This window comes from Moschus berezovskii, chromosome 7, assembly GCF_049115385.1.
Source record: "Moschus berezovskii isolate FMDL1 chromosome 7, NW_MosBer_1.0, whole genome shotgun sequence".
Lineage (NCBI taxonomy): Eukaryota > Metazoa > Chordata > Mammalia > Artiodactyla > Moschidae > Moschus > Moschus berezovskii.
Window position 1 is genome coordinate 118,417,933 of NC_142466.1, and position 25,206 is coordinate 118,443,138.

The window sequence follows — 25,206 nt, forward strand, 5'->3', positions numbered from 1 at the left end:
AGCACTAAGGACAGACGCCGGGCGCTGCGGGGAGAAAAGGAGAGACTTCAGCACCAAGGACAGCCCCCTGGTGCTGCGGGAAGGAAAAAAAGAGAATTCAGCACCAAGGACAGCCCCTAGTGCTGCGGGAGAGAAGGCGCGACTTCAGGACCAAGGACAGCTCCCTGGTGCTGCGGGAGGGGAAAAAGAGAATTCAGCACCAAGGACAGCCCCTAGTGCTGCGTGAGGGAAGGAGCGACTTCAGGACCAAGGACAGCGCTTGGTGCTGTGGGAGAAGGCGCGAATTCGGGCCACAGTGCTGACGCTGAGTCCTGACCGGCCCTGGGGGCGGGGTTTACGCGCATCACCTCGTGCGTTTCTCACAGCGACCCCATAAGTGGGAACCACCACAGACCCACCGAGTTCCCCGGGCTCCTGCAGCCCACCCGTTCCCTGTTCACCCCAGTGTCTCTTGCAGCCCCATGAGGGGGAGGTGTTCGGGAACACGGCAGGCAAGAGCAGGAAGGGGTGGCAGTCTCCTTGGCCCGCTCCCATGAGGTCTCAGCTGTATCATGGTTGCCATTGGCTGGAGCGCTGAGTAGTCTTCACGGGTGACTTGGCTCTGTGTCTCCTCCCAATGCTGGAGAGGCTCTCGAGCTGCTGAGGGGGTGCACTTCAACTGCGGGCCGGTCCCCTCACCGACCAGAGGAGCAGAGTCCAGGTGGTGGGAGCGGGCTGCTTCCTGGGTGGTGTACAGGGGGCAGTCCCACAGATGGAGTCCCGTGGGTAGTGAGCATCAGCTTAAAGGAGGCGTCACTGAGATCAGAGCCCAGAAGCTTTGGGGATGGAGTGCGGTTATGACAGTCAGCTGCAGCCCCCTCCCCATGAGCCCTGCTCCCACCTAGAGTGGAGGGACCGAGATGGCTGGGGAGCCTCACCCCAGGGTCACTCTGGGTCTCCCTCAGGTCCTCCCAGATGCTCCTGGCCCTCGACGGAGGACCACTGGCCTTTGCTTTCTGCGCCAGCTTTTAGGGGAAGTTCCCTCTTCAGTGTAGGTGGAGGTAAATATCAGGCTGACTTGTCAGCCCGGCTGAGGGTCGGGGATCCCGGAAGGTGACATCGACGTTACGGTCCTCATAGGAGAAGGAGAAAGGCAGGTGTTGGGATTGAGCAGGGAGGCAAACACAAGAAGAGAAGCTTGTGCATGTCCCTGAGCACTTGCGATGGCTTGGCCAGAAGAAGGGATGGGGTCTCATCTCTGGTTTTGTGGCTCTCCATTTCAGTCCACATGATGGAGGGGTATGCACTGGTTCAGATGAAATGTTACACGGAGTGAATTCTGAGCCATCCTTAATAGCTTCCAAAGCTGTCTCAGAGGATAAGTAGAGAAGATGTTGGAAGTTTTCAGAGAGCTGACGGTGTGACTGTGCTGTCAGTGAGGGTGGAGAGGTCTCTGTGGTTACGACAGCATCATCATGGGAGACTTGGTGGGTCTTTATAAGATCCGTGTGTGTGCTTCCACTCTCACCAAACCTGGATGTCCTTAGGTGTAAAGCTTATGAACTGGAGCCAAGAGGTCGCTCTTTTGCTGGAATGGTCTCTGAGCTTTGAGAGAAGTCTGGAAAGATGCCTGTGTGTGTATATTAAGTCACTTCAGTCGTGTCCAACTCTGTGGCCCCATGGACTGTAGCCCACCAGGTTCCTCTGTCCATGGGATTCTCTAGGCAGGAATACTTGCTTGGGTTGCCATGCCCTTCTCCAGGGGATCTTCGTGACCGAGGGATCGAACCTGCATCTCTTATGTCTCCTGCATTGGCAGGCAGGTTCTTCACCACTATGCCCCCTGGGAAGCCTCGCAGCCCTTACTTTGTGCAGGGAAAGAACAGTCGGTGGTCTCACAGGACAGTGTAAAAATGCCCTCCCCTTTCCCTGTGGCTGACGTCTCCACGTCAAATGGGATGGTTGTCAGAGCCACCCCGCGGAAGGAGGACAGGACGGGAGCCCCAGGGGGCGGTGTCCGTTGGCTCCACATCCACCCTGCTTTGTGATGAGGCCTCAGACGAGCTCACCCAGGGGGCTTCTGGGGAGGGCAGGTCTTCCCACCCGTACACCGTCTGTGGCTGGACTTTTAGTGTGAGGGTGTCTTTCTGTTAGTAAGTCTGTGCAGGCAAGCAGTGTTAGAATAAACACGGACCTTCAATAAGTAACTCACTGGTGCCCAGAGCCACTCACCCGTCTGTTCTCAGGAAGGGGTCCCTGGCTGGGCGTAAGCGATTGTGTCGCTACAAGTGTTCACGTGTCACGGCCACAGGAAACCTCGCATCCATAGATTTGATCAAAGGGGGCTTCTTGACTTAATGGTGTAACTCCTAAAGTGGTCTTTTTTTTTTTTTAATCTTCATAGCATTTATGAAAAGCTAACTTACATTCTGCTGTGAGTTTTTGAGCAGGAAGAAACTTATCAGGTTGCCAAATCTGTGTATTTTAAGAGAGAGATATATAAATTGAGGAAATAATGTATTACGTTCTTCTGGTAAAAGGTTTTCAAAACTTGACTGGTAACCGCTGATACAATCTCCAGTGACTTAATCTTTGTGTTTCTTACTTAAGGTTTCCCCTTTTTCCATAAAGTAACAAACGGGAGCGTTTGGGAGCGCCGCTGCAGCAGTGTCCTCGCCGAGCTCTCGTGCGCTCTGTCTTCAGTCCGTGGTGTTTGGTAACTGCCGTCCCACGTGTCTCATATTCGGTGGTCTCCACGCTTCTAGCAGCAACGCTGACCCGACAGCCCCCCTGCCTGCCAGGAGGGGCTTCAGGGGGTAGGTTAGAGAGGTGAATGATGTGGATTAAAAGTAATCGTAGCTCAGTTGGTAATGAATCTGCCTGCAGTGCAGATTCTGGGTCAGGAAGATCCCCTGGAGAAGGGAAGGGCAAACTACTGCAGTATTCTTGCCTGGAGAATCCCACAGATAGGGGAGCCTGGCAGGCTTCAGTCCATGGGGTCGCAAGAGTTAGACACGACTTAGCGACTGAACCAGCACCAAAAGTAGTCTTACACTGAGGTTGTTGTAAGAGTTTCTCAGTGTCCTTAGAGTGTCCTTACCCCAGGTGTCAAAATCTAGCATGTGAATCTTGCGCTTTGGAGCTGCTTGTCCGAGGAAGAGAAGTGCGTTTTGTTTGATCACGTGCAGCCTGTGAGATCAGGACCCTCACTCCTGCTCTCCTGGCCTTCTTGACTGCGCACAGAGCCTTCGTTTCTCTCGCTTGGGTTTCTTTGCAGAGACGGCCCTCTCCTCGTGTTTCTGTCTCAGTGAAAATGAGGGGGTGCAGTGAACGTACGTTGGGGGCGGGCCCTCTGGCTCCTGACTTGGTAATGCAGTTTCACGTCGCTCACATCTATGGGGAGAGGGTGAGAAAGCAGAAACGTGCGTGACATTTATGAACAAAGAAGTAAACGCCCTAGTTTGGAGCAGCAGGTGTGGCAGGAACGCTGGGTCGTTTTCCTGTGTTTATGGCGCTGGTTCCCTGGTGGTGATGTGTGATGCAGTAGAATTTCCTTTTTTATTGCACTTCGCATGCCCTGTGTATTCCAATCTCTCTCATCACAGGGGTTGCTCCCTGTAAACCCACCACACGTTCTGTCAGATGCGTCACCCCCGGGTGGGCAATAAACAGCAGCTCTGCCCAGCGGCTGGGCCCTGAGTGAGAGGGGTTGTCTCCTCTGGGGACGGTGCTGTCTGTGTGCACCTCAGACCCGCTCTTCTTTAGCAAGGACCCCGATTGCCTGGCCGTGCCGACTGTCTGGAGACGGGCGCGCACACGCCCTGCGTTTGTTGCTTCCGTGGGGGCAGAAGTTGTAGGACGAAAGGCAGACACCTGGAAGGAGTGCAGTGAGAGAACGTGGGAGCCGGGAGCCGGGGTGAGGAAGGCAGGCAGGAGGCGAGGGTTTGCGGTGTGCCTCATCAGCTGTGACCGTGCGGGACGGGCCACACGTCAGGACCGCGGCCGCCCTGCTCAGTGGCCTGAAAACTGCACGTGTTTTGCTCCTCAGTCCTGGTTTTCTGTGATGCAGCTGGGAGTCGCCCCCTCTGTGTGTGCGCCTGTGGGGTTTGGTTTCTTCTTACAGTTTTCAATAGTGAGCTGTCCCGAGTCACCGATCACGTCAGGTTTGGCAGATGCACTTCCTGACCATAGCCTCCCCCAAAACATGCCGGTTGCCTGCCCCTTGATCGTCTGTTTGGGGCATCTCTCCAGGCCCTGTGTGGGAGCCGGGCCTGCGGCAGCAGTGAGAACATGTCCCCGACCTGGAATGGCGTGTTTTCGTGTCCTTCCGTGCTCTCCCTGAAGCCTCATACCTGGGTTAGACGGAGCCCAGGTTTCCAGCGCACGGGCTTTCTCTCCATCCCAGGACATTGGCGGCTTTCTCCTTAGCCGCGTCTCTCTCACGGGAAGTGAACAGACTGTTACTGGCGTGGCTCCTGTCAGTCTTCTCAGGTCCCAGTCTTCTCTTCTGCTTTTCTACTTTGGGCATCTCTGGTCATCCAGGTGGGCTGCCCGGGGGCACAGCAGTGAAGAGTCCGCCTGCAATGCGGGAGACTCTGGTTCAACTCCTGGGTGGGGAAGGTCCCCTGGAGAAAGGGATGGCTACTCACTCCAGTCTTCATGCCTGGAGAGTCCCATGGACAGAGGAGCCTGGCGGGCTGCAGTTCATGGGGTCACACAGATCTGGACCCAACTGAGTGACCGACCAGAAGGCAGTGTTGTGATAAAAGCCGTAACAGCTCGCTGACAGTCTTGAGGGGTCGTACTCAGGAGGCGCCCCCAGTCGGTCAGTATCGTGTTCTGTGTGGAGGAGAAGCCGTGAGGGTCCCCGTCAGTGTCTGCAGTGGTCACGTGTGGGAGGATGTGAAATGGAGCTCTCTTCATAATCTCTGAACAGTTTCATTAGGGAAGACAGAAATTCATCCCTGCGGTCACACTGAAAAATTCTCAGCCTCTTCATGGTTCTATCGCCCGGGCGATGTGGTTTTTTTCTTGTTAGCTGCTCAGATATGCATTGCGTCAGTTAGGATGGCTTTGGCTGCAGGTAACAGGAAACCATGGCTCACGTAGGCTGAGGCAGAAGGACGTGACCTGACGTCTCGGGCCTGGCGGGTGACCAGGGCGCTCAGCTTTGCCCTCCCAGGAGGGGGCAGTGGAAGATGTGGACACAACCCACCTGGGCCCCTTCAGACCAGCCCCCAGCAGGCCCCCTCGCAACTCAGCGGCCGGGGTCTCTCAGCTGTCCGTGCCTCAGGTCCTGGGAGAAGCTGTCAGGAGTGTCTCAGCTCAGGTACCCTGATGAAACCTACAGCTGGGGGCCTATAGGATGCCAGAGTTAACTGTTCACAGTTCTTGGGGCTGGAGAGCTGGGATCAGGGTGTGGGCAAGTCAGGGGCTGGAGCGGGCTCTTTTCCCAACTTGCAGGTGGCTGCCTCCCACTGTGCGTTCACCTGACAGTGGGAGAGAGAAGGAGATGCGGGGACGGAGACGTGGGGACGGAGATCTAGAGAGAGACGGAGACACGGGGACGGAGACGCGGAGGCGGAGAGAGAAGCAGAGAGACAGACATACATATGAACACAGAGACGGGCTCGGGAACTGGTGTCAGTCCACACCGGGGCACTTACCTGTCACAGGGGCCCATCCTCCCGGCCTCAGTGAGCCCTGGGGAGGGATGTGGGCACTCCGGCCTCAGGAGCGTGGTCGCTGCGCCGGGTCACTGCCCCAGGTCACGCTGCTACCCCCTGCTGACCCGGTGGCTGGCAGGGCCTTGCTGAGGGCCGTGTGTCTGAGCTCCGGGCCTCGGGGTGGGCACCTCGTAACACTGTGCTCCCTCCTTCCCGCAGCGTTGCCTGGGAGCCTGTGGGAGACGGGAAGAGGGTCATCTCACTGGCCGACAACCACATCCTGCTGTGGGACTTGCAAGAAAGCTCCAGCCAGGCCTCGGTGAGTAATTCAAGCTGCACGGGTTCTGTCTTCTCTCTTCTTGATTAGAGCCTTCAGGCGAATTCAGAATACACGCGGTGGTTCATATGTGTTTAGAGTCTTGACGCTGATTGTGAAATCACTAAGAAACGGACTGGATTATCGTCAGTCAGGTGACGGACTGATTGTCTCTTTCGGGCAAAGAGATTCCGATTCGGGTCTCAGGGCTGGTTGCAGATATGACCTGGAACCTGGATGTTGACAAAACTCTCCCCTTTGGCCAGAATTTGCCCCGAATTACAGTTTTCTGTTTCAGGTGTGAATCTTTTTAACAAAGGGTTTTCAACACGTATTTGGTTAAGGTCACCTTTCAGAGAGGAGCAGTCGTGACACAAAGGTTTCCTGGTCGTGAAAATAGCTGTTGACCGTGACCTCGCAGGGTGTGGCTGTCAGACACGTCTGCCTTTCTGTCTGGGTGGCTGTGGCCGTCGTCCCGCCCTGTCAGGTGCTCCTGTGACCCCTGAGGTCTCGCCCTGAGGCTCAGGGGGCAGCTCTGCTACAGGGTCCCGACCAGGAGGTGGTGTCTCCCCCCATGGCCCTGTTCACCCCTAGACCTGCTCAGTACTACGTGCCAGCCTTCTTGGGAACCAGTCTGGCTTTCACATACTCCTCACTTCAGAGTGTGTCTTTCATAGACTGAATATTCTACCCATTGGTATGTATTTTTCCATAGATGATTTCTTAAAATGTCCTCTCATCAAATGTCTAGTATTACATGGATTCATCATTTCAGTGTATTTGTTTGTCAAAGCCGCAACTTTGGAGAGAAAGTGAAGCAATTTGACACGATAACGCCTCTAATGCCACGCACACCTGGGGCCCCGCTGCCACACCCGGGGGCTTGAGAGGCGCGCCTCTGGGAGACCCGTTCAGGGACCGCGTTCACCTTCTGTCTGCTTGTGCCCAGGACGCGTGCTCAGCTCTTTTGCCCCGTGTTTTCACCTTCTGGGTTGAGGTCACGTGTGTAGTGATGGATCGTTATCAACACCCGGCCTCGAAGTCAGACTCGTCCCAGTGTGGAATAACCTGTCCACATACAGAAACCACATGACTGGAAGGACCTCTCACAGGCTTTTGTGGGAAGTTAACAGTCATAATCCTTCAGGAAAGAAATCACTGTCTTTATTAAAATTAAGAAAAAAATAAGACATCTCTCTATCCTGGAGCAGAAAGCAGATTTCACTCAGACTGAGACCCAAGCGGGAACCTGACGGAAGCTGGCTCCTGTTGTTGCCCCGTGGGCCCCTGAGTCCGGGTAGATGCCTTCACAGTCGCCCTGTCCCTCCGCCTTCCAGGGTACTCTGCGGGGCGTCCAGACCAGAGTCCAGGATCTGTTCCCTGAGACCACCCTTGAGCCCAGAAAGGGACACAGCTGTTCTGTGATGGTGCCGGGCCTCGCGGCAGCGCTGGACAAAACGCCAGCCCTGGTCCGGGGATGCGCGGAGTGACCGAGCAGCCACTGCCCCCGGCGGGCGACACCCAGGGGGTCGTTAGGAGTCCACTGCCCTGGGGCCCCCACTTTGTGGGCCCGTCCAGTCATCAAAGTGTGAACAGCTCTTCAGACCCTCCGTTGTCTCAAAATGATTTTACGGTAGGGTGATTAATCTGTAACTGATTTTCTGCAGGGACCAATTTCGTTTCTCTCCCCTTTTTTTTATCTGCTGTCAGCAGTTCTGTCGATACCACTTTGCGACCCCGGGGCCGGAGTATTTAATACCGAAACCTTCCTATCGATTCCAGCCATCTTCACACCCGGCTCCTCAATTTTTGTCCTTATTGTTTGAGGATATTGCCTTCTGCAGTGAATCTAATCTTATGCTCACTGCATCATTACCTTTTGCAATTAAATCGGAGGCTCTCTGCCATTTGTAATCATTAGTGGAGCCCCGGGGAGGCCTGGAGGGGGTGTTCCGTGGGGCCCGGGACCCCGGGGCGGTGCCCCCCGGTTTGTGTCTGCACGTGCTCACGCCCGGGTTCTAGGGCTTTCCCCGGCTGTGGGAAGAACTAGCTTCCGCGGGGTGGAAAGGCGGCTGGCATCACCCGCATACAGGCCTGAGGGCCCGTGCCCAGGGGAGTACTTCCTGGGGGGAAGATCAGGCTTCAAGGACATGGTGTGCTTCCAGAAACCTCTAGTGCAGGCTTAAAACGTGCTGTAGGAGGCCGCAGCCCACATCGCACCCAGGGCGGGCTCACCGCCCGGGGACAGAGGCTGAGGGTGCAGCCCAGGCTCCCTGCCTCCTCGCCCACAGCCCCCTTCCCTCGGCTTCCCGGCTCTGCACGTGGCCAGCGGGGAGCAGGGCCGGCTCTCGGAGCCCCCAGGTTAAGAGTGGAAGGCACAGAGAGCCTGTCTCTCCAGTACCTCGCTTGTGGCTCCTCAGTGGGACAGGAACCCCCGTTACCTTCTCGCCCATCTTGGCCAAAGACCTTCAATCCGCCCTCACAGCCTTCCCTGTTTGAGTCTGTTTAGAGATCACACCTGTCGGTGGGTGTCAGACACAAACGTTTCTGTCCACGAGGAGGGGTTGGCTTTTGGTGCAACAGAGGGAAAGCCCTTCTCGCTCTCTTCTTCCTGCAGTAGAGTCAGTCCTGCTTGAAATGAACTGCAAATACATCGAAAACGACCTCGGGTTCCTCACCCTTGCTGGCACCTGCTGGTGTGCGTGCATTTCCTAAACATGGGGACTCTGGTTTCCAGGAGGCCGCTCTCAAATCCTGTGGAGCTGGAGCACTCCTTGGGGGCAGAGTCCTTCACGGGTGTGGGAGCTGCCAGCCTTGCTGGGTCTCGGGCCTTCGTGGGCCGGGGCAGGGCACACAGTGGGTAGCCCGCCTGCCCTGTGACCCTTGGGTGGGGGTGGGGGCAGCAGGACCCTTTCTTCCCCCTTCTGAAGGCAGCGATGGGCCTGGGGTGTCCTGCCGGAGTCCCGTTCCCATGACAGTCCTGAGGGCGCTCCCTGGGCCCAGAAGGCAGTGCCCCTGTCCCTCCCCCTGGGTCCCTGAAGGCGGAGCAGAGCTGTGGGCAGGGGTGGAGCTTTTTAGGGGCTCCTCTTGTTGAATCCTCATAGCCTTGGGGGCAGATTCTTTGATATCTGTCTTACAAATGAGACACAGGAGAGAAAGCCAGGCCTCAGAGAGATGCAGTAACTCGTGGTCACTCACTGAGAAAGCGGGGACCCACTCGGGGTCCAGCTCAAAGTGGGGCTGCCCTTCCCTGGAGGCACCCTGATGGCTTCGGCTCAGAGGGGCATCCTGAGTGTGTCGGTGAGAACGCGTTAGACTGCAGGACATAAGAAGTGACTTAGGAGGTTTTATTGTCTGCTGAAGCAGAGGCGGGGGAATAAAGCCCCCCGGAGTTGGTTAATTCAGGGTCTTCATCAAATCAAGGGCCCAGCGACTCTGCATGTTTCTGCTCTGCTTGTCCACTTGTCACTGCTCTCCCCGTCATGACCGAAAAGGTGGTTGCACAGGTTCCAGCCATCACAGACTCCACAGCATGCTTGGTTTGTAAGGAAAGCTTTTCCTGGAAGTCCCTTTGTCACCTTTTCACGCGTGACTGTGTGTCCAGGCCTAAACCCGTCTTGGAGACGGGAACAAGCCCACTAGGCCTGGCTCAGGGCCGTCTTAGTCCCTGGGGGCTGTGCAGGGTGTTCCAGGGAGAGGGGCTCCCGCGGCGGGGGCGGCTGTGTGACTGGCAGCCGGGGCCAGGCTCATGCTGGACTTGCCTCCATGGACGTGGCATCTCTTGTGCTGGAAAGGCCACAGCCTTGCAGTCGCTTCACCTTGGTGGGGTGGAGGGGGTAGGATGGTGGCGCTCGCTGACCTCTCTGGTCCCCAGGGGCATGTGCTGGGCCCCAGATTCTTGAGTCCTCCCCCGCTCCACTCTGAGTCCTCCCCCTCTCCACACTGAGTCCTCCCCCTCTCCTCGCTGAGTCCTCCCCCCTCCAAGCGGAGTCCTCCCCCCTCCAAGCGGAGTCTTCCCCCCCTCCACGCGGAGTCCTCCCCCTTTCCACGTTGAGTCCTCCCCCTCACGCGGAGTCTTCCCCCTCTCCACGCTGAGTGCCCCCGCTCTCCACGCGGAGTCCTCCCCCTCTCCTCTTTGAGTCCTCCCCCCTCCACGCGGAGTCCTCCCCCTCCACGCTGAGTCCTCCCCCCTCCACGCTGAGTCCTCCCCTTCTCCTCGCTGAGTCCTCCCCCTCCACGTGGAGTCCTCCCCCTCTCCACGTGGAGTCCTCCCCCTCTCCATGCAGAGTCCTCCCCCTCTCCTCACTGAGTCCTCCCCACTCCACGCTGAGTTCCCCCATCCACGCTGAGTCCCCCCCCCACTCCACGCAGAGTCCTCCCCCTCTCCATGCGGAGTCTGTGCCCGCTCCACGCTGAGTCCTGCTCCTGGCCCAGGTCTGCCCAGTCCGGCCCCCGCTCTGAGCTGTGGGGCTTGGTGATGGGGTTGCTGCTTGGGTCTCTGGAAACCTCACGCTAAGACTCCCCTTGAACTGCCCCCGCCGGCTCGAGTCCCAGCGTTTCGTTCATCGGTGGTGCCTTCTTTGTTCTTATCCTGCACCAGCCGCTCTTCTGAGAGAGTTGGGGAAGCCTTTCATCTCTGCTTCTGGACCAGGAAGCTCTGAATATTTCTCTTTAATGCTGGGAGCAGATTACCGTGTGCACTGCACCCTCTGGAGTTCTTGCTGAGTTTTGTCTCTGTGTCACCAGGAAACCAGAAAAAGTGATTGATTAACCTTACAACTTGCACCATGCTGGCTGCCCCAAGTAGCCCCTTAAAAAATTGATGGTGAGCTGTCTTTCAGATTCTCATTAAAATCTGCCTCGCAGACTTCTCGGCACCCATGGGCACGGTGCTCTGTGGCCCTGGTGGCTCCCATGTTAGAGCGAGTGGAGCAGCCGGAGCCGGTCCCGTTCTGCAGGGCAGCTGTGACCTCGGGCGGGGCCCCTGCCCTCTCTGCATGACCTTGGATGGGACTCCTGCCCTCTCTGTCGGGGTTGGTGGGCTGGGCCGCGGCCGCGTCTCCACTGCTGAATTCACTTGGGGTCTTATCAGTTCCCCACGCTTCCTGACAAATGCCCCCTGAGTTAGCACTTCCCACTGGCCATCATGTGGTTTCTGTGACAGTCAGAAGTCTGGAACCTCAAGGCTGGTGAGGCTGCGGGCCAGGTGTCAGTGGGGCTGGGGTCTCATTGGAGAGCTCTTGGATGTGCTTGGACAGAGGGCCTGAGTTCCTCATGGACTGTTGGCCAGAGGCCACTCAGTGTGGGTTTTGGAGGCAGACAGCGCTGGTCAGTTTTGTGGTCTTTCCTTCTCTTGGAGCCTGGCAGAGTCGGAGCAGAGGCAGTGCGGGGAGCTTGACCGGCAGTGACATTTGTTAAGCGTTTGACCTGGCGCTTGCTTCTGGTCATGGAGTGGGGGGCAGGGCGGGCACCCAGGAGGGCTCCCCGTGAACCTGGACGGGTGACCGTCTGCGAGTTTCCTTAGAGATGAGACGCTATCCTGACCCTGCGGCCGTCTGTCCAGCTCTTGGGGCATGGACTTCAGGCGTTCCATCCCCAGGAGAGGGGCACGTGTGCCCGGAGGACCAGTGCCGAGATGGGCTGGCACGAGGCCCGTCGTCCACGTGGTTTGCAGAGTCGGTGAGGCGGGAAAGTGGGTTTTGGGGAGAAAGGTTTTCTGGGACAGGTCAAGACTGTCCAAGAAAGAGGTGATGTACCTCCAGCTGGTCAGTGCCTCCTGGGCGGTGACCCCTGATGCTGCGGTCATGACGTAAATGGGGCCCTGGCTCAGAGTCATTCTTAAAGATGTCTCTGCTGTCGGACTTCTTAACTGGGCCAGGCTCCTGGGAGAGGAAGCCGGGTGGTTTTCCCCAGGTTCTGGTAGAATCCCCATGCACTGACCATCTGCCTCGTGGGCCACGCCTGGTGGGGCTGAGTCTGGGGCCTGATGAATTCCTGGGACCTCCGTCCAGCACTGCAGTGGCCACCTTGTGCCCCTTTCAGAGGTTCTGCAGGGCAAGACTGGTGATCAGGGTTGAGTGAAGTGGGTCACGGAGGGGCGAGTGTCTGAGGGCCACAGACGAGCCCGGAGCCCGCTGTGTCTGTCCCCACTGAGTGACAGGCCTTTGTGTGGAAGATCGAGGGCGGGTGGGCAGCGGGATGGGGCACCCGTCTCCCAGGCTCCCGCAGGACCGGTGGTCTCCACTGTTACCTACTGAGGTTAATGAACCCCCGAGTAGCAGAGCTGGAGACCCTCAAGGCCAGGCGGGGACTGTCTGAGCGTGTGTGTGGTCAGGTCGTGGCTGTTGGTCGCTTGGCACCTGGGGCTGCCTGTGCGGACCCCTACCGCCTCATCCTTGTCTTTGGAGGAGGCCGGTGCTTGTGCTGTCCCGTATCGTTGCCGCAGATTTGAGCAGATCCTCTAATCATAACCGGCAAATCCTGTCTGAGAGAGGCTCTATTAATAACCTTGCTATTTTTTCTGCTGTACTCCATTTTGTAAATATATATATATATATACAGGTTTTTTGCAAACATGGTTCAAACATTCTTGCCTTTTAAAGGGGAGAAAACAAAGACAGAGCTTCCTAATTATTTTCAATAATTATCTTCAACGATATCCTGTACAAGATATCCTGTTAAACATTCTGAATAGAGTGCGAATTACTTCTCTTTTCTTCTTCCTTCGAAAACATCCCCAAACCCACAGCTGGCCAGCTCAGCGTCGCTGGAAGGGAAAGGACAGCTGAAGTTCACGACGGGCCGCTGGAGCCCACATCACAACTGCTCCCAGGTAGCCACGGCGAACGACACAGCCATCCGAGGATGGGACACGCGGACCATGAGGTCAGTGCCGGCCGGAGCCCCGCCCCGCCTCCGTCCTCCGTCCTCCGGGCTCTGTTGGGGGCCACTCGGCCGGTCTGTGTTGGTCTCGGCGTGGTAGGGAGTTGCACAGCAGCCTTCCTCCTCCGCCCCCGCCTTCAGTACACCAGGGGCTGTGGTCCGAGCCCCTCACAGGTGGTCTGGCTCCTCCGGGTGCCCTTCGGTGGCCTCAGTCTTCCGTGGAGATCCAGGTCAGGCTTTCGCAGCAGTTCAGGCCCGAGACGGTGACCGCGGGCTGCCGGGTCCTGTGATGGGTGACTCCCAGTTGCGGGCTGCGTGCCTCTGGGGCGCACGCCTGGGGGTGAGCACAGTTTGTCAGCTGAGTCGTCACACAGAAAGCCACGCTGCTCACGGAGCATGGAGAGCAGCCTCTCTGCTCCAGGTGTGGAGCTGATGGGGAGCGGAGTGACGGGGTGCACTCTGTTGTCATGGCAACGGGAGCCCGGCAATCTTTTCTAAGATACAGTTTATCCCCTCAGCACACGGTAATTTATCACTAAGCTGCAGAGATGGAGGTCGGGAAATAACTCGTGTTGCCTTCAAGGGCGGGGGCACCGCCTTAAATCTCGGTCCGGGGCCCCCTGAAAGCGCAGCGGGTAATCCATAATCGACGTGTGTGTCTGTGCCGGGCTGTGCTGGGTTTGCTGTGAGGTGCTGAAAGCTGTGGGCTTGGCCCGTGGGGACTCGGGACCGGAATGCGTGCCTCCAGGGCCCGTGGCCCTCTTTCCCTTTTCTCATCGTTCCTTGAAGGATGTGAAGATTTTTGGGGTCTATATGAGAACCTCGAAGGCTAACCTCACAGACCCCAAATCCAGGGCCTGGGGGGCGGCGCCCTGCAGCCCCCTTGCCCGCCGTCCTTGGAGGGCGTCCCTGGGGTGCTGGGCAGCAGGTGAGCCAGGCTCTTCTTGGCGCAGTCTCTTTCCTGCCCACAGCCTGTGTGCCTCCTCAGCCAGCTGCTTCCGGCGCTGCTCGGGGGGTGCAGGGGGCTTTTGTGTTTAGGCCGCTGCGCCCAGAGCCGGCAGGAAAGCCTGAGTCAGCACTCTGCAGGCCCTGGGACCTCAGCAGACTTGGTTTTATCCATTTCCCTGCTTCCCTTGCAAGATCTTGAGACTTGGGCTTCTTGTTTTAGGAAGAAATTACTAGGCTATTGGAAAGGTACAGGATGTAGAAACCAGTTCCAGATTTAAAAGTGGTTTTGGCCAGAAAACGCGGCCTGGGAGAAAAGATGGAAAGGACTAAAGTCGTTGCGGTGAGCGGGAGCGTGGAAGTCTGGAGAGCCGCCCCCCGGGAGCCGCAGGGAGCACGTGACCCAGCACCTGCAGGAGGGGACGCTACCCCCGAGCACCACACAGAGAGGGCAGTGACGGGCATGTTGTGGGGCTGGGCTAGGCCTCGTCCATCCTGCTGGACGCAGGCCTCTTGTCCAAATTCGCTGTCCCACCTCAGGATGACCGCTCCTCTGGTTTGGGTGTGTGACGTGAGAGGGGGTCGCTGCAGAGACGGAACAGTGTAATTCCACACCCTGTGAGAGGCGGCTTGGAGCTGGGCGGTGGGGCATCAGTCAGGTCTGTGTGTGTGCGTGCGTGTGTGCGTGCGTGTGTGCGTGCGCGCATGTGCATGTGTGCACCTGTGTGTGTGCCTGCTCTTCTGTGCACGTGTGTGGGCATGGACACCTGCATGTGTGGGCACATGGATCCATGTGGGCACACACGTGCGTCGTGCTGTGTGCGTGCTCACATGTGCGTGTGCACTCTAAACCGCTGTGGCCGACTGAGCCCCTCCCGCTGCCATGTCGGCACCAGGCTGTGTGCGTGGATAGGGGGCGGGCCTGGCCGTGTGCTTGGATGGGGGCGGGCCTGGCCGTGTGCTTGGATGGGGGCGGGCCTGGCCGTGTGCGTGGATAGGGGGCGGGCCTGGCCGTGTGCGTGGATGGGGGCGGGCCTGGCCGTGTGCGTGGATAGGGGGCGGGCCTGGCCGTGTGCGTGGATGGGGGCGGGCCTGGCCGTGTGCGTGGATAAGGGGCGGGCCTGGCCGTGTGCGTGGATGGGGGCGGGCCTGGCCGTGACAGGCACTGTCTCCCTCAGTGTTTCTGTAGCTTCTCCTTCCTTTTCTGTCTCTGCGTCTCCCGACACCGTCAGCACCGTATCCTGCTTTCCACCCCCTTTCTGTCTCTCTGGTCCTTCTGGATGTGGACTGTCCAGTCTGTTTCTGCTCCTCTGTGACAGTCCCCTCCCTCTGGCTCCCTCTCATCAAGATGCCAGGTCACCCCCAAGAGCCATCAGCCAGCCCCGTCTGCAGGGTCACAGGCGTGGACTGTGAGCAGGTGCTCCCAGCCCGGACCCCACGCTGGCCGGGGTCTGGGAGGGGCTGTGGGGGGCAGTGCTTCCCACGTCCCCCACTCTTATGCGTGTGTCCCTGCTCTGCCCCCAGCCAGATCTACTGCATTGAGAGCGCTCACGGCCAACTGGTGCGGGACCTGGACTTCAACCCCAACAAGCAGTACTGCCTGGCCAGCTGCGGGGATGACTGCAAGGTGAAGTTCTGGGATACCCGCAACACCACCGAGCCTGTCAAGACCCTGGAGGAGCACTCCCATTGGTGCGTGCCTGGCGGGGGGGGCGGTAATTAGGGGATTTAGTTTGCTGATTACATCACCACTTGGAAAGGCAGAAACCAGCCGAGTTTGTGCTGCTGTGACTCATTCGACCAACCAGTTTTATTTTTCCTAAAGAAATAGTAATTCCAGATCTGAACGTGATTCATAAATGTAGGAAAAGGGAAACATTAGATCCTGTCTTCTCTTGAAACAGTGCTGGTTCATGTATGCAACCGTGAATGCGCACAGGTGTTCTGGGGCACTGTGTGCCGTGCAGGGGGTGGAGACCCCCAGTGCCCAGTGGTAGGAGGTCAGATAGGTCAGTCCAGCAGCATCCATGCGGGGGACAGTGAGGGCATGAGGCAGGGCTGGACGCGCAGCACACAATGCACCCAAGACCCACCGTTCTCCCTAACGTGTTTCTGTGTGTTCACCATGTGCTGGGGGCTTTTTGCTAAGTAAGTGAAAGAGGTCAAGTCAGAGAAAATTGTGCATAGTGTGAGCCAGTTTTTATCCAAATAAAGCGTGTTGTGTGTGTGTATGTGAGTGTGCACGCACGCTTCTGTCTGGGTGCATCTGTGTGCCTGTGTGTGCTTATGTCTGTCTGCATGTCAGTGTGTCCTGCTGCATGCGTGTGCACATCTGTGTGCATGTGTGTGCGTGCTTGCATCTGTGTGTATCTGTGTACATGTGTGGGTGTGTACATGCGTGTGTGTATATGCGTGTGTATGCTCATGTCTGTCTGCATGTCAGTGTCCTGCTGCGTGCATGTGTGCTTGCATCCGTGTGCATATCTGTGTACTGCTGTGGGCATGTACACTGCTGTGTGTGCACACGTGTGTGCTCATGTGTATTTACCATTTGAAGGCTGGAGTACAGTTTAGACAGTTTGGTCATTCCTACAGTCTGGGAAGAAACTCCCGTCCCCTGGACCCAAGTGGGCTGTCTGGCTGTCTGCTGCCCACCCCCCAGCCCCAGGTCTGCAGCACCTGCCCGGCGGGCGGCTCAGCACAGCGAGTTCAGGTCCTGTGGGTCAGAAGGAAGGTGGGCCTAGTGGCCAGACCAGACGGGAGGGCAGGCCTGGCCGGGGCAGTCTTCCTGGAGGCCGCCGGGGCGGGCGCGTGTCCCGGTCGTCTCTGGTCCACACTGTGCTTCTCGGGCAGTTGTGGCCTTTGGCGCTCCGGGAAGCCTGTGTGCAGACAGTGAGTCTGGTGAGTCCCCCTGCGGTCCCTGCTGCCGTTTGGTCATGTCTCTGTCAGTCGGGATTTGCAAGGTTTCCAGCTGCGCCACGAGCCTGCCCTTGCTGACCACCACCCGATGTTGGCCTGAGCGGGACGAGGCTGCCCCGTCCAGCAGGGCCGGTGGTACCAGCGCCCTCTCCCCCACCCCCCAGGGTGTGGAACGTCCGCTACAACCACTCGCACGACCAGCTGGTCCTCACGGGCAGCAGCGACAGCAGAGTCATCCTTTCCAACATGGTGTCCATCTCCTCCGAGCCCTTCGGCCACCTGGTTGACGACGATGACCTGAGTGACCAGGAGGAGCGCCGTCTGGAGGAGAAGTAAGTGCTTGCGACAGGCTGCCCGGGTGTGCAGGAGCGTCTCCGGCTCCCTGTGGTGGTATCAGGCGCGTCCACATGGGGGTGTGCGGGGTTGTGGGCGATGGAGTCGGGTGGGTCAGCAGCGCCGTCTGGTGTGGCCTCTGACACACGTGTCTGTCCACGTTCTTACCAAGCTTCACAGGTAGGGTTGTGAGGACCGCGGCTGGTCTGCACCCTCGGGAGTGAGCCGTGACCCCCGCTGGCCCTCGGGACACCCCGTGGGGCAGCCTGTGGTAGACATCCCTCCTCGCTGTGCTGTCCTGGGTCAGGTTGTGGCCCATCTGCCCTTGCTGGCAGGTGGCAGGGTGGGACCACAGGCCCAGATCCTGTCTGTCCCCCACGCCGCTTCCCCGGAGAGACCGCGAGGCAGTGCTAGGACCTCGATGTGGTGCCTGCCGTGACAGCCGCACCATCTTGTCGTGGTGGCGTCTTTCCCCTGGACCTTCCAACCCTACTTGCGTCTGCTCAGGGGCCCTCTCTTCACTCTGGGGCCCAGGCCCTGATACTCGTGGGGCTCTGGGCTTTGGGGCTCATACAGGGCGCCCTAGTCCAGGGTGTCGGCACCCGGGAGGGCCGGTGCCCTTTGTCAGCAGCCTGGGTGTTGAAGGAGGTGTCCCTTGTCTCTGGAGAGGACGTGTCTTCGTGTGCAGTGGCTGCATTCTGGTGTGAGGGGGCGTGATTCAGGCCTCCCTGGAGTTGGATCCTGGGCCAGGGGTCTGGAGTAGGGCCCGTGGGGTCAGGCAGCCTGAGCCCCGGAGCACGGGAGGGCTTCTCTCTCTGCCCTGAGCTTCCTCACTCTCCTCTGCTGTCTGATTTCTTCCGCTGCCCCCCGACCTCCCAAGTGAAAGTCCGACTCTTTGGTGTACCCCATAGATATATAGTCCATGGAATTCTCCAGGCCAGAATACTGGAGTGTGTAGCCTTTCTCTTCTTCAGGGGATCTTCCCAACACAGGGATTGAACCCAGGTCTCCTGCATTGTTGGCTGATTCTTTACCAGCTTAGCCACAAGGGAAGCCCAAGAATACTGGAGTGGGTAGCCTATCCCGTCTCCAGCGGATTTTCACAACCCAGGTCTCCTGCACTGCAGGTGGATTCCTTCCCAGCTGAGTTACAGGGAAAACCCCGTGTGAAACGCTGGCTTGGTAGCGACCTATTGATCGTCTCCCTTGACACCATCATTTTTCTGTTCAGACGCTGGGAAACACAGCATTTAGACACAACTGCGGTGGCTTCAGTCCAGCGACCTGCCACGTGCAGGGCTCGGGTGTTCTCTGCTGTCCTCTCTGCTCTCAGCCAGGCAGGAGTCTGTGTCCTGTCTGTACCAGAAACAGAGCCAGCAGCCGCTTCGTTGGCCCCGAGTGGTCCAGGGGTCCCACCGGCACGTGGCAGCTTTAGACAAGCTCACCAGGAGGGGAGGCAGGTGTGTGGCTGGCAGGCGTGCCCGGAGATGGCGTCATTGTGAGATGACCCACAGTTTCCTACCAGCCTGCTCCTGGGATTGATCCACACATCTTAGTGAATCAAGGGAACGGGATCCCCCTAAGGACTTGTATGAAGGGTTTGTACCAGGCTGCCTGCTGGCCACTGCAGGCCGGCTTCCTGGGAGGACAGGGCCGGGGGACAAGTGGGATCCTGAGCCCAAGACCAGGGGGCAGGCAGGGCGGGGTCTCCCGAGAAGGGTCCCAGAGCCTGGGAGCAGGGAGAATGCGGGGTGGGGTCTCCCAAGAAGGGTCTGGGAACCCGGGAGGAGGGGGCTTGCCGGGCGGGGTCTCCCGAGAAGGGCCTTGGAGCCTAGGACCAGGGGGCACCCGAGAAGGGCCTCGGAGCCTAGGACCAGGGGCTACGCAGAGTGGGGTCTTCCGAGAAGTGTCCTGGAACGCAGGGACTGGGGGGGCACGCGGGGCGGGGTCTCCTGAGAAGGATCCTGCGTACTGAGAGCCCTGCAGGCAGGGAGCACTGATGAGATGGGAGGCAGTGCCCCGAGGCCCTCTGGTGGAGAAGCAGCTGGCGCGCTGCAGGCCTGTGGTCTCTGCAGCCAGCTGGGCGGTGCAGCTCTGCAGGCTCCTGGGGGTCTGCGTGTGAGAGTGCCGTCCGGCGGGCGTCCCAGGGAAGGGACGCGTGAGTCCCGTTTGCAGGGGTTGATGGGAAGTCACGACCCCAGCCAGGCCCTGCTGGCCCTTCCCGCCGACTCCGGTCAGCTCCGCACCCGGTCCAGGCTGGGGCTCCCGCTGCCCACCCCTGGACTGTGCTGTTGGTCCCCAGGTCCCTCGGTCAGAGGCCACCAGACCATCAGCCGTTCTCCACTCAGCCACCGCCCGCTGAGCATAGGCACGTCCTGCTCCAGGGCTGACAGAGGAGGTGTCAGGCAGTGGATGGCCCCCCACCCCAGCCCGTGGGACCCTCTATGGGTGGCCGTGGGCTCCTGCCCCCGGGGGGAGGTGTCGGGCAGTGGACAGCCGCCCCCCCACCCCTCGGCTCCTGGGACCAGGCCTGCGGCTGGGGGCAGGGCGCCCGCCCCTCACGTGTGTCGGTGCCTTGCAGGAGCCAAGAGCCCCCGCAGGACAGCGTCATTGCCACCTACGAGGAGCACGAGGATAGCGTGTATGCCGTGGACTGGTCCTCAGCCGACCCCTGGCTGTTTGCCTCCCTGAGCTACGACGGGAGGCTCGTCATCAACCGTGTGCCCCGGGCGCTGAAGTACCACATCCTGCTGTGAGCGCCAGGCTGCCTCGGGACCCCCGCCACGGCGTGTGGGGCCCAGGCAGAGCCCCGTCGGACGTGGGCGTCCGTGAACAGTGAGAGGGCCTCTGCCTGCTGACCTCTGCGCCCTGCCATCTCTACCTGGGAGACGGACACAGGTGCCCAGGCTGAGCGGGCTGCGCTCTCCTCCCGCTCTGAGGAGCGCTGGGCGTTTCCCTGGATTTGTTTCCCTGACGTCAATGTCTTCTTGCGAGATTAAATGGAATAAAAGCAGCAGGGCGGCCGCTGGCGTCCTCCCTGGGGCTCTGCCCCGTCTTCCCCGTCTGAGCCCGGAGGTGCCCCACCCGGGGGGCGCTGATGCTGCCGGTGCCCCGGGTGTGCCCTGGCCGAGGCCCTGCCCCTGGCCGCCACGCTCCCGGGCCCCACGGTGTGAGGCTGACGGCCCCCTTGTCTCCATGGGTGTGCCCTGGCCGAGGCCCTGCCCCTGGCCGCCACGCTCCCCGGGGCCACGGTGTGAGGCTGACGGCCCCCTTGTCTCCACGGGTGTGCCCTGGCCGAGGCCCTGCCCCTGGCCGCCATGCTCCCAGGCCCCACGGTGTGAGGCTGACGGCCCCCTTGTCTCCACGGGTGTGCCCTGGCTGAGGCCCTGCCCCTGGCCTCCACGCTCCCCGGGCCCACGGCGTGAGGCTGAAGGCCCCCTTGTCTCCACGCCATCACGGCTGTCTCAGTCACCCGGACGCCTTCCTGCTAAGCCCGAGGTTGTCGGTGGACCCTTGGGGCAGGCGCGTTCAGCTCAGAGAGGCTGGCCCTGCACGCTTTCCCCTGACTGGATGCTGGAGGACCAGCAGCGTCACCTCACTCACCCTTGGCACTGACAGAACGCATGCCCACTGCATGGATTGGTGCGGGGATGCAGGCCCGGGCTGGCCCTCTGGCTCTTGGCGGTGGGCCCCTCCAGGCCGCGGGCCAGGTGGGACCCCAGAGTCAAGGCAGAGAGAAGGTGGGCTATAGACCCTCGGTCCTCAAAACTCAAAAAACTGAAGCTTGCTTCCTGGCGGCTCCAGCCAGAGGTGGACCTGAGCCCTGCCTGGAACCGTCCACGCAGCCACAGTAGGCAACACCCAGGCCCACGCGCCCAGGAGGGGTGCCCCCGAGTCCAGCTGTGCTGACATGGACACGCAGTGACCTGGGGATTCCAGCGTCGCTGTCACCCAGTTACGGTGGCTGCCCCCCGACCCATCCCGCCCACGTCCGCCTCCCCTGGTGTCCCCGGCCCGTCCTTTGAGACTGAGTCCAGCTGTCATCTCTCCTCTGAGGCGCCTCCCGGGACTCCAGCCCCTTGGTCAACCTCACGTCTTCCCGCCCGAGTTGTGTGCAGAGGTTTCTTGGGCAGCCCGTTGCCCGCATGGCAGCTCGGCCAGCACACCCTGAGCCTGCCGGGGTCCAGCAGGACTGCAACAGGCATGCCCCTTCTGCAGTGCCAGGCAGAGACAGTGAGGGCTCGCTGCACAGGGCTCTGGGGCGCAGGCCTGGCCCAGCGCCGGTCATGGCGTGTCCCCGGGGATGCCTCGGTTACCCCCCGTGATGCTGGATGCCTTCACAGCTCTATGCGGGAGTGAGTTAATTGATCCTGTAGCTCACTTAGGACCCTAAGTGTGTGTGGCCATTAATGGTCTTCTTAGTAGGAACACATACAGGTCAGTCCATTTTAAAATATTCTAAAATTGTAAAAGATCAGAAATCATATGTGTTGGGAAAGGTACAATCTTCTCTCTCCCCCTTCTAGTTTCTCCTGTCTGATCTAAGAATTAACAGGAGATAGCCGACAGGAGAAAATCAGATTTAATTCCATAGGTGCAGAGTGCCCTTGAGCAAACCGGGACCCAGGACGGGCTGGGCATGAGGCTCCTGAGCATCTGGGAGTGGGGAGGGGAGGGTCTCACGGGGAGAAACCGGGGAGACGAGTGTCTGGTGATCGGTTTGCTGGGCCACGCGGAGAGGCAGGATGGGGCAGGACTTTGGTCTCTGTGAGTCCCCCTCCCGGCCGTGTTCTGTGCAGCCATCTGTTGATTCTGCTCTCCGTGGGCTGGACTCCCCTAGGCAGGAACAAAAGCCAGACTTGCGGCCCGCATGTGGGCTGCCTGGGCCCCAGGTGGGCGAGAGGAGACGCTCTCACACCATGAACAGGGCGGCTCCAGGCTGCTCGGCGGGACTAGGGGCTTCCTCTGTGCTTACATATCTGGACAGGAAGACGATGAAATGACGATTTTCCAGGTTTCACATGAGAACAGAATTCATTCCCTGGGTCTGGCTGCACCCAGGACATGTGCCTTCCTGAGCCGGTGTGTCCAGAGCTCAGTGTGACCCCCACCCCCAACTCCCACCCTGGGGTCAGCAGGAGGGGAGACAGCTCCCATGATTGGGATGTCGCAGCCTGGAACATTCCAGGAGGATGGCAGGTCCTCGGCACCCGGCTGGCTGTAAACTGAGTCGCTTCCACCAGGCGTCAATGTTGGCAGCATCGGAGCTTGCTGGTCCCTCTGCTCTGCCCGCGGGCGGTGCCCCAGTGAGTCGGGCGACCCTTCTGTCTCCTGAGACCTGCATCACCCCCGAGTGCAGGGCTGGGGCAGGGCAGGCCCCCGGGAAAAAGCCCAGCTCGGGTGGAGCAGACCCGGGCCAGAGGCCAGGCAGAGGGTGTCAGATGTGTGCAGAGCCCTGCGGGCCAGCATGGTTGCTGAAGTTGGGCTTTGCACGCCTCCAGGGGCAACAGATCTGATCTTGGGACACCCCCATAAAGTCTCCAGGTTACCAAGCCTGGGGGGACATTGGGTGGGCAGGGGCGGGGCGGGGGCATCTGTGGCTGCGTCAGAACTGGGCTGGGCTCTCCCATCCGAGGTGGGGGTGTCCAGAGGGGCTATAGCCGTGGAGGGCCGGGGGGGTCCTGAGAGTGGAGCCCTGGCCCCTTTGCTGCAGGGTCCACGCACTGGGCCGAGCAGGGGTGCCTTGGACTTCTCCAGCATTGCTGCGTTCTCTGCCCAGCTGATGAGCCCCCAGCCAGGCCCGAGAGCTGACCGGCCCTCTGCTGGCCCGGAGCCGCTGCTGCCCTCCCAGGACGGGGCCTGTGGGGCAAGGGCCATGGGTGGGGGCCTCATGGGGTCCCAGAATCCTGCCCTGCCTGTTAGGTGCCTTCACGGGGTCAGCAGGGACCGCTTCTGTCGTTGTCACTAACCTCCTCAGTTGCGGGGCGGGGGAGGGGTGCTGCATACGCAGCCACGTCAGAGATGCGCCCGGACTGCCCGCGTCCATGCACACCCTAGGGAGCCCCGGCTCAGGCGCACAGGGAAGCATCCTTGTCTGCGGCCCCGACTGTCCCGGGTGGGAGGCACTTGTCCCGGGGGCGGGCGGTGAGCAGCAGCTCACAGGGGCGAGGCAGGAGGGCATCAGGCCTGAGGAGGGAGAGCCGCTCAGCAGCCTGGCCCGGAGCGGCCGCTGTGGGTGGGTGAGCCCCGGGCCCGCGGCTGAGGGGAGTCAGCGACTGCCCGACGGGCAGCTTGTAGGGTGTGTGTCCGGGCCGCTGTGGGTGGGTGAGCCCCGGGCCCGCGGCTGCAGGGAAGTCAGCGACTGCCTGACGGGCAGCTTGTAGGGTGTGTGGCGGGTCAGTGGTGTGGATCCGTGCTTTCCCTGCCTTCCAGCTCTGCGGCCACCTCTGAACCTGCTAGGAGTCAGAGCCGACAGGAGGCCAGGGCACTTGGCGGGCTGTGAGTCCTGGGTCTTGGCGGAGCTCCCTGCATGCGGTGGGATGTGATGGGCCCTCGGGGCGTGAGGGAGTCCCCGAGGGCCCGGAGGCTGGTGCTCGGCCCAGGGAAGGGCTCCGCGGGGTCGTGAGGGGTTGCAGGGACATGAAACCTGTCTGCACTGGTGAGGCCACGCCGGACCCTCGGGCCACGCCCGCCCGGCACCCCCGCCCCCTAGCACCCCTCCCGCAGGGCCTTGTACAGCAGCTGCCTTCTCCAGCCTTGTTTTTTAAGCACGATAAGAAACAGACTATTTATCATCCTCTCCGGTAACAGAATCCAGACTCGGAGAGAGGAGCTCATGAGCGCTGTTCCTGCCCAGCAGCTGCCTTATTTTCAGCTGTCGAAGCTGATGGCCCATCCACTTCTTGATGTAGCCATGATGGGTTTAGGAGATTTAGGCAGGATTTTTTTTGTGGCGTGCAAAAAGAAAAATAGGACTGAATATATGATAATGATGAATCCTCTGACTTCTGTGTCTAAAATTGCTTCGAGGCAGGAGTTCTTGCACAATAATTCATGCCCTGTTGTGTCTTATGCTTAATAAGCGCGTGGAAAACAGTTATGTCGGAATTGCCTTTCCTTTGTCATTTGGTGCTGTCTCAATGGTGCTTGCGTGGTGGCTGCCGTGGGGGGCTGGGGGCCCCCCACAGGAGCTGCTCAGGGGTCTGGGCACCCACGGCCGGCAGGGGGACAGCTTGGCCTGTGGCAGGACACTCCTTGTCCTGCCCTGGGTGCTGCTGAGGGCACGGCCAGCTGGCCCTGTGCTGTCTCTCCAGGCCGTGGGGCGGCCTTCAGCTCTGACCGTGATTGGGGACGTTGTATTCTTCCTGGGAGGCATGGCCGTCCTGCAGGACTGTCCTGGAGCCAGGCCTTGGCATAGATGCTTGTGTTTATATAGGGGACCAGCTCTGCCGCCGGCCCTGGGGGAGGTTCACTGTGTTCGATTTTGATTGGACAGATGGACACAGCTGCAGGGCTCCATGGCGCCTCCGAGGGCAGAGGAAGGCGGTGCTGCGGGCGGGTCCCTGACGCCACCCAGACCGCCGTGCCGCTTGCCTGGGTGAAGCCAGGCTCTCCGCTGACCCCGGGGCCATTCACACCCAAGAGGGTCCCGACGGCCCTACTGACCCGCGCCTCTGACGCCCACCTGCAGCATTTCAAGCAGAAACGGGGAACGTGGGTTTGCAGGCAGAGGGCCTGGGTTAGTAGGCTCACAGCACCTTTGCTGATAGGCACTCGGGGGCACCTCCGTGTCCCAGGCCATACTTTCCTCGTTTGTAGAAAGAGAAGGCCCTCGTCCTGAAGGCACAGCTTAGCTTGTTTGATGAACACAAGGTCCAGGTGTTCAGTAAACTTACTCCAGACGTGATGACTGGGAGGGTCTTGGTGACTGGTTCAGTTTGCTTACTCGTGGCTGGTCTGTGTAGATTTCCCATTTCTTCTTGGTAGGCTGCATGTTTCTAGGAATGTTCCCATACCTTCTGGGTTACCCCGTTTGTTGGCATTTAATTGTCAATAGTGATCTCTTATCCTTTGTATTTTTGTGGTATCAGTCATAACACTTCCTCTTTCATTTCTTTTATTTTTAATTTTCATCCTCTCTTTTTTTCTTGGGGAATCTGGCTAAAG

The 25,206-nt window shown here is 59.7% G+C and overlaps 1 protein-coding gene across 1 annotated transcript in view; it reads left to right on the forward strand.

The window, feature by feature from the left end:
- Window positions 1–20,053, forward strand: part of EIPR1 (EARP complex and GARP complex interacting protein 1) — a 63,226-nt gene extending 43,173 nt beyond the window's left edge. The window contains exons 5-9 of the mRNA XM_055427809.2: window positions 5,865–5,964; window positions 12,710–12,846; window positions 15,313–15,480; window positions 16,872–17,039; window positions 19,622–20,053. Of these exons, the coding sequence (XP_055283784.2) occupies window positions 5,865–5,964; window positions 12,710–12,846; window positions 15,313–15,480; window positions 16,872–17,039; window positions 19,622–19,796 (748 nt within the window). The 3' untranslated portion in view covers window positions 19,797–20,053. The remainder of the gene's footprint in view (window positions 1–5,864; window positions 5,965–12,709; window positions 12,847–15,312; window positions 15,481–16,871; window positions 17,040–19,621) is intronic.
- Window positions 20,054–25,206: the final 5,153 nt, after the last annotated feature.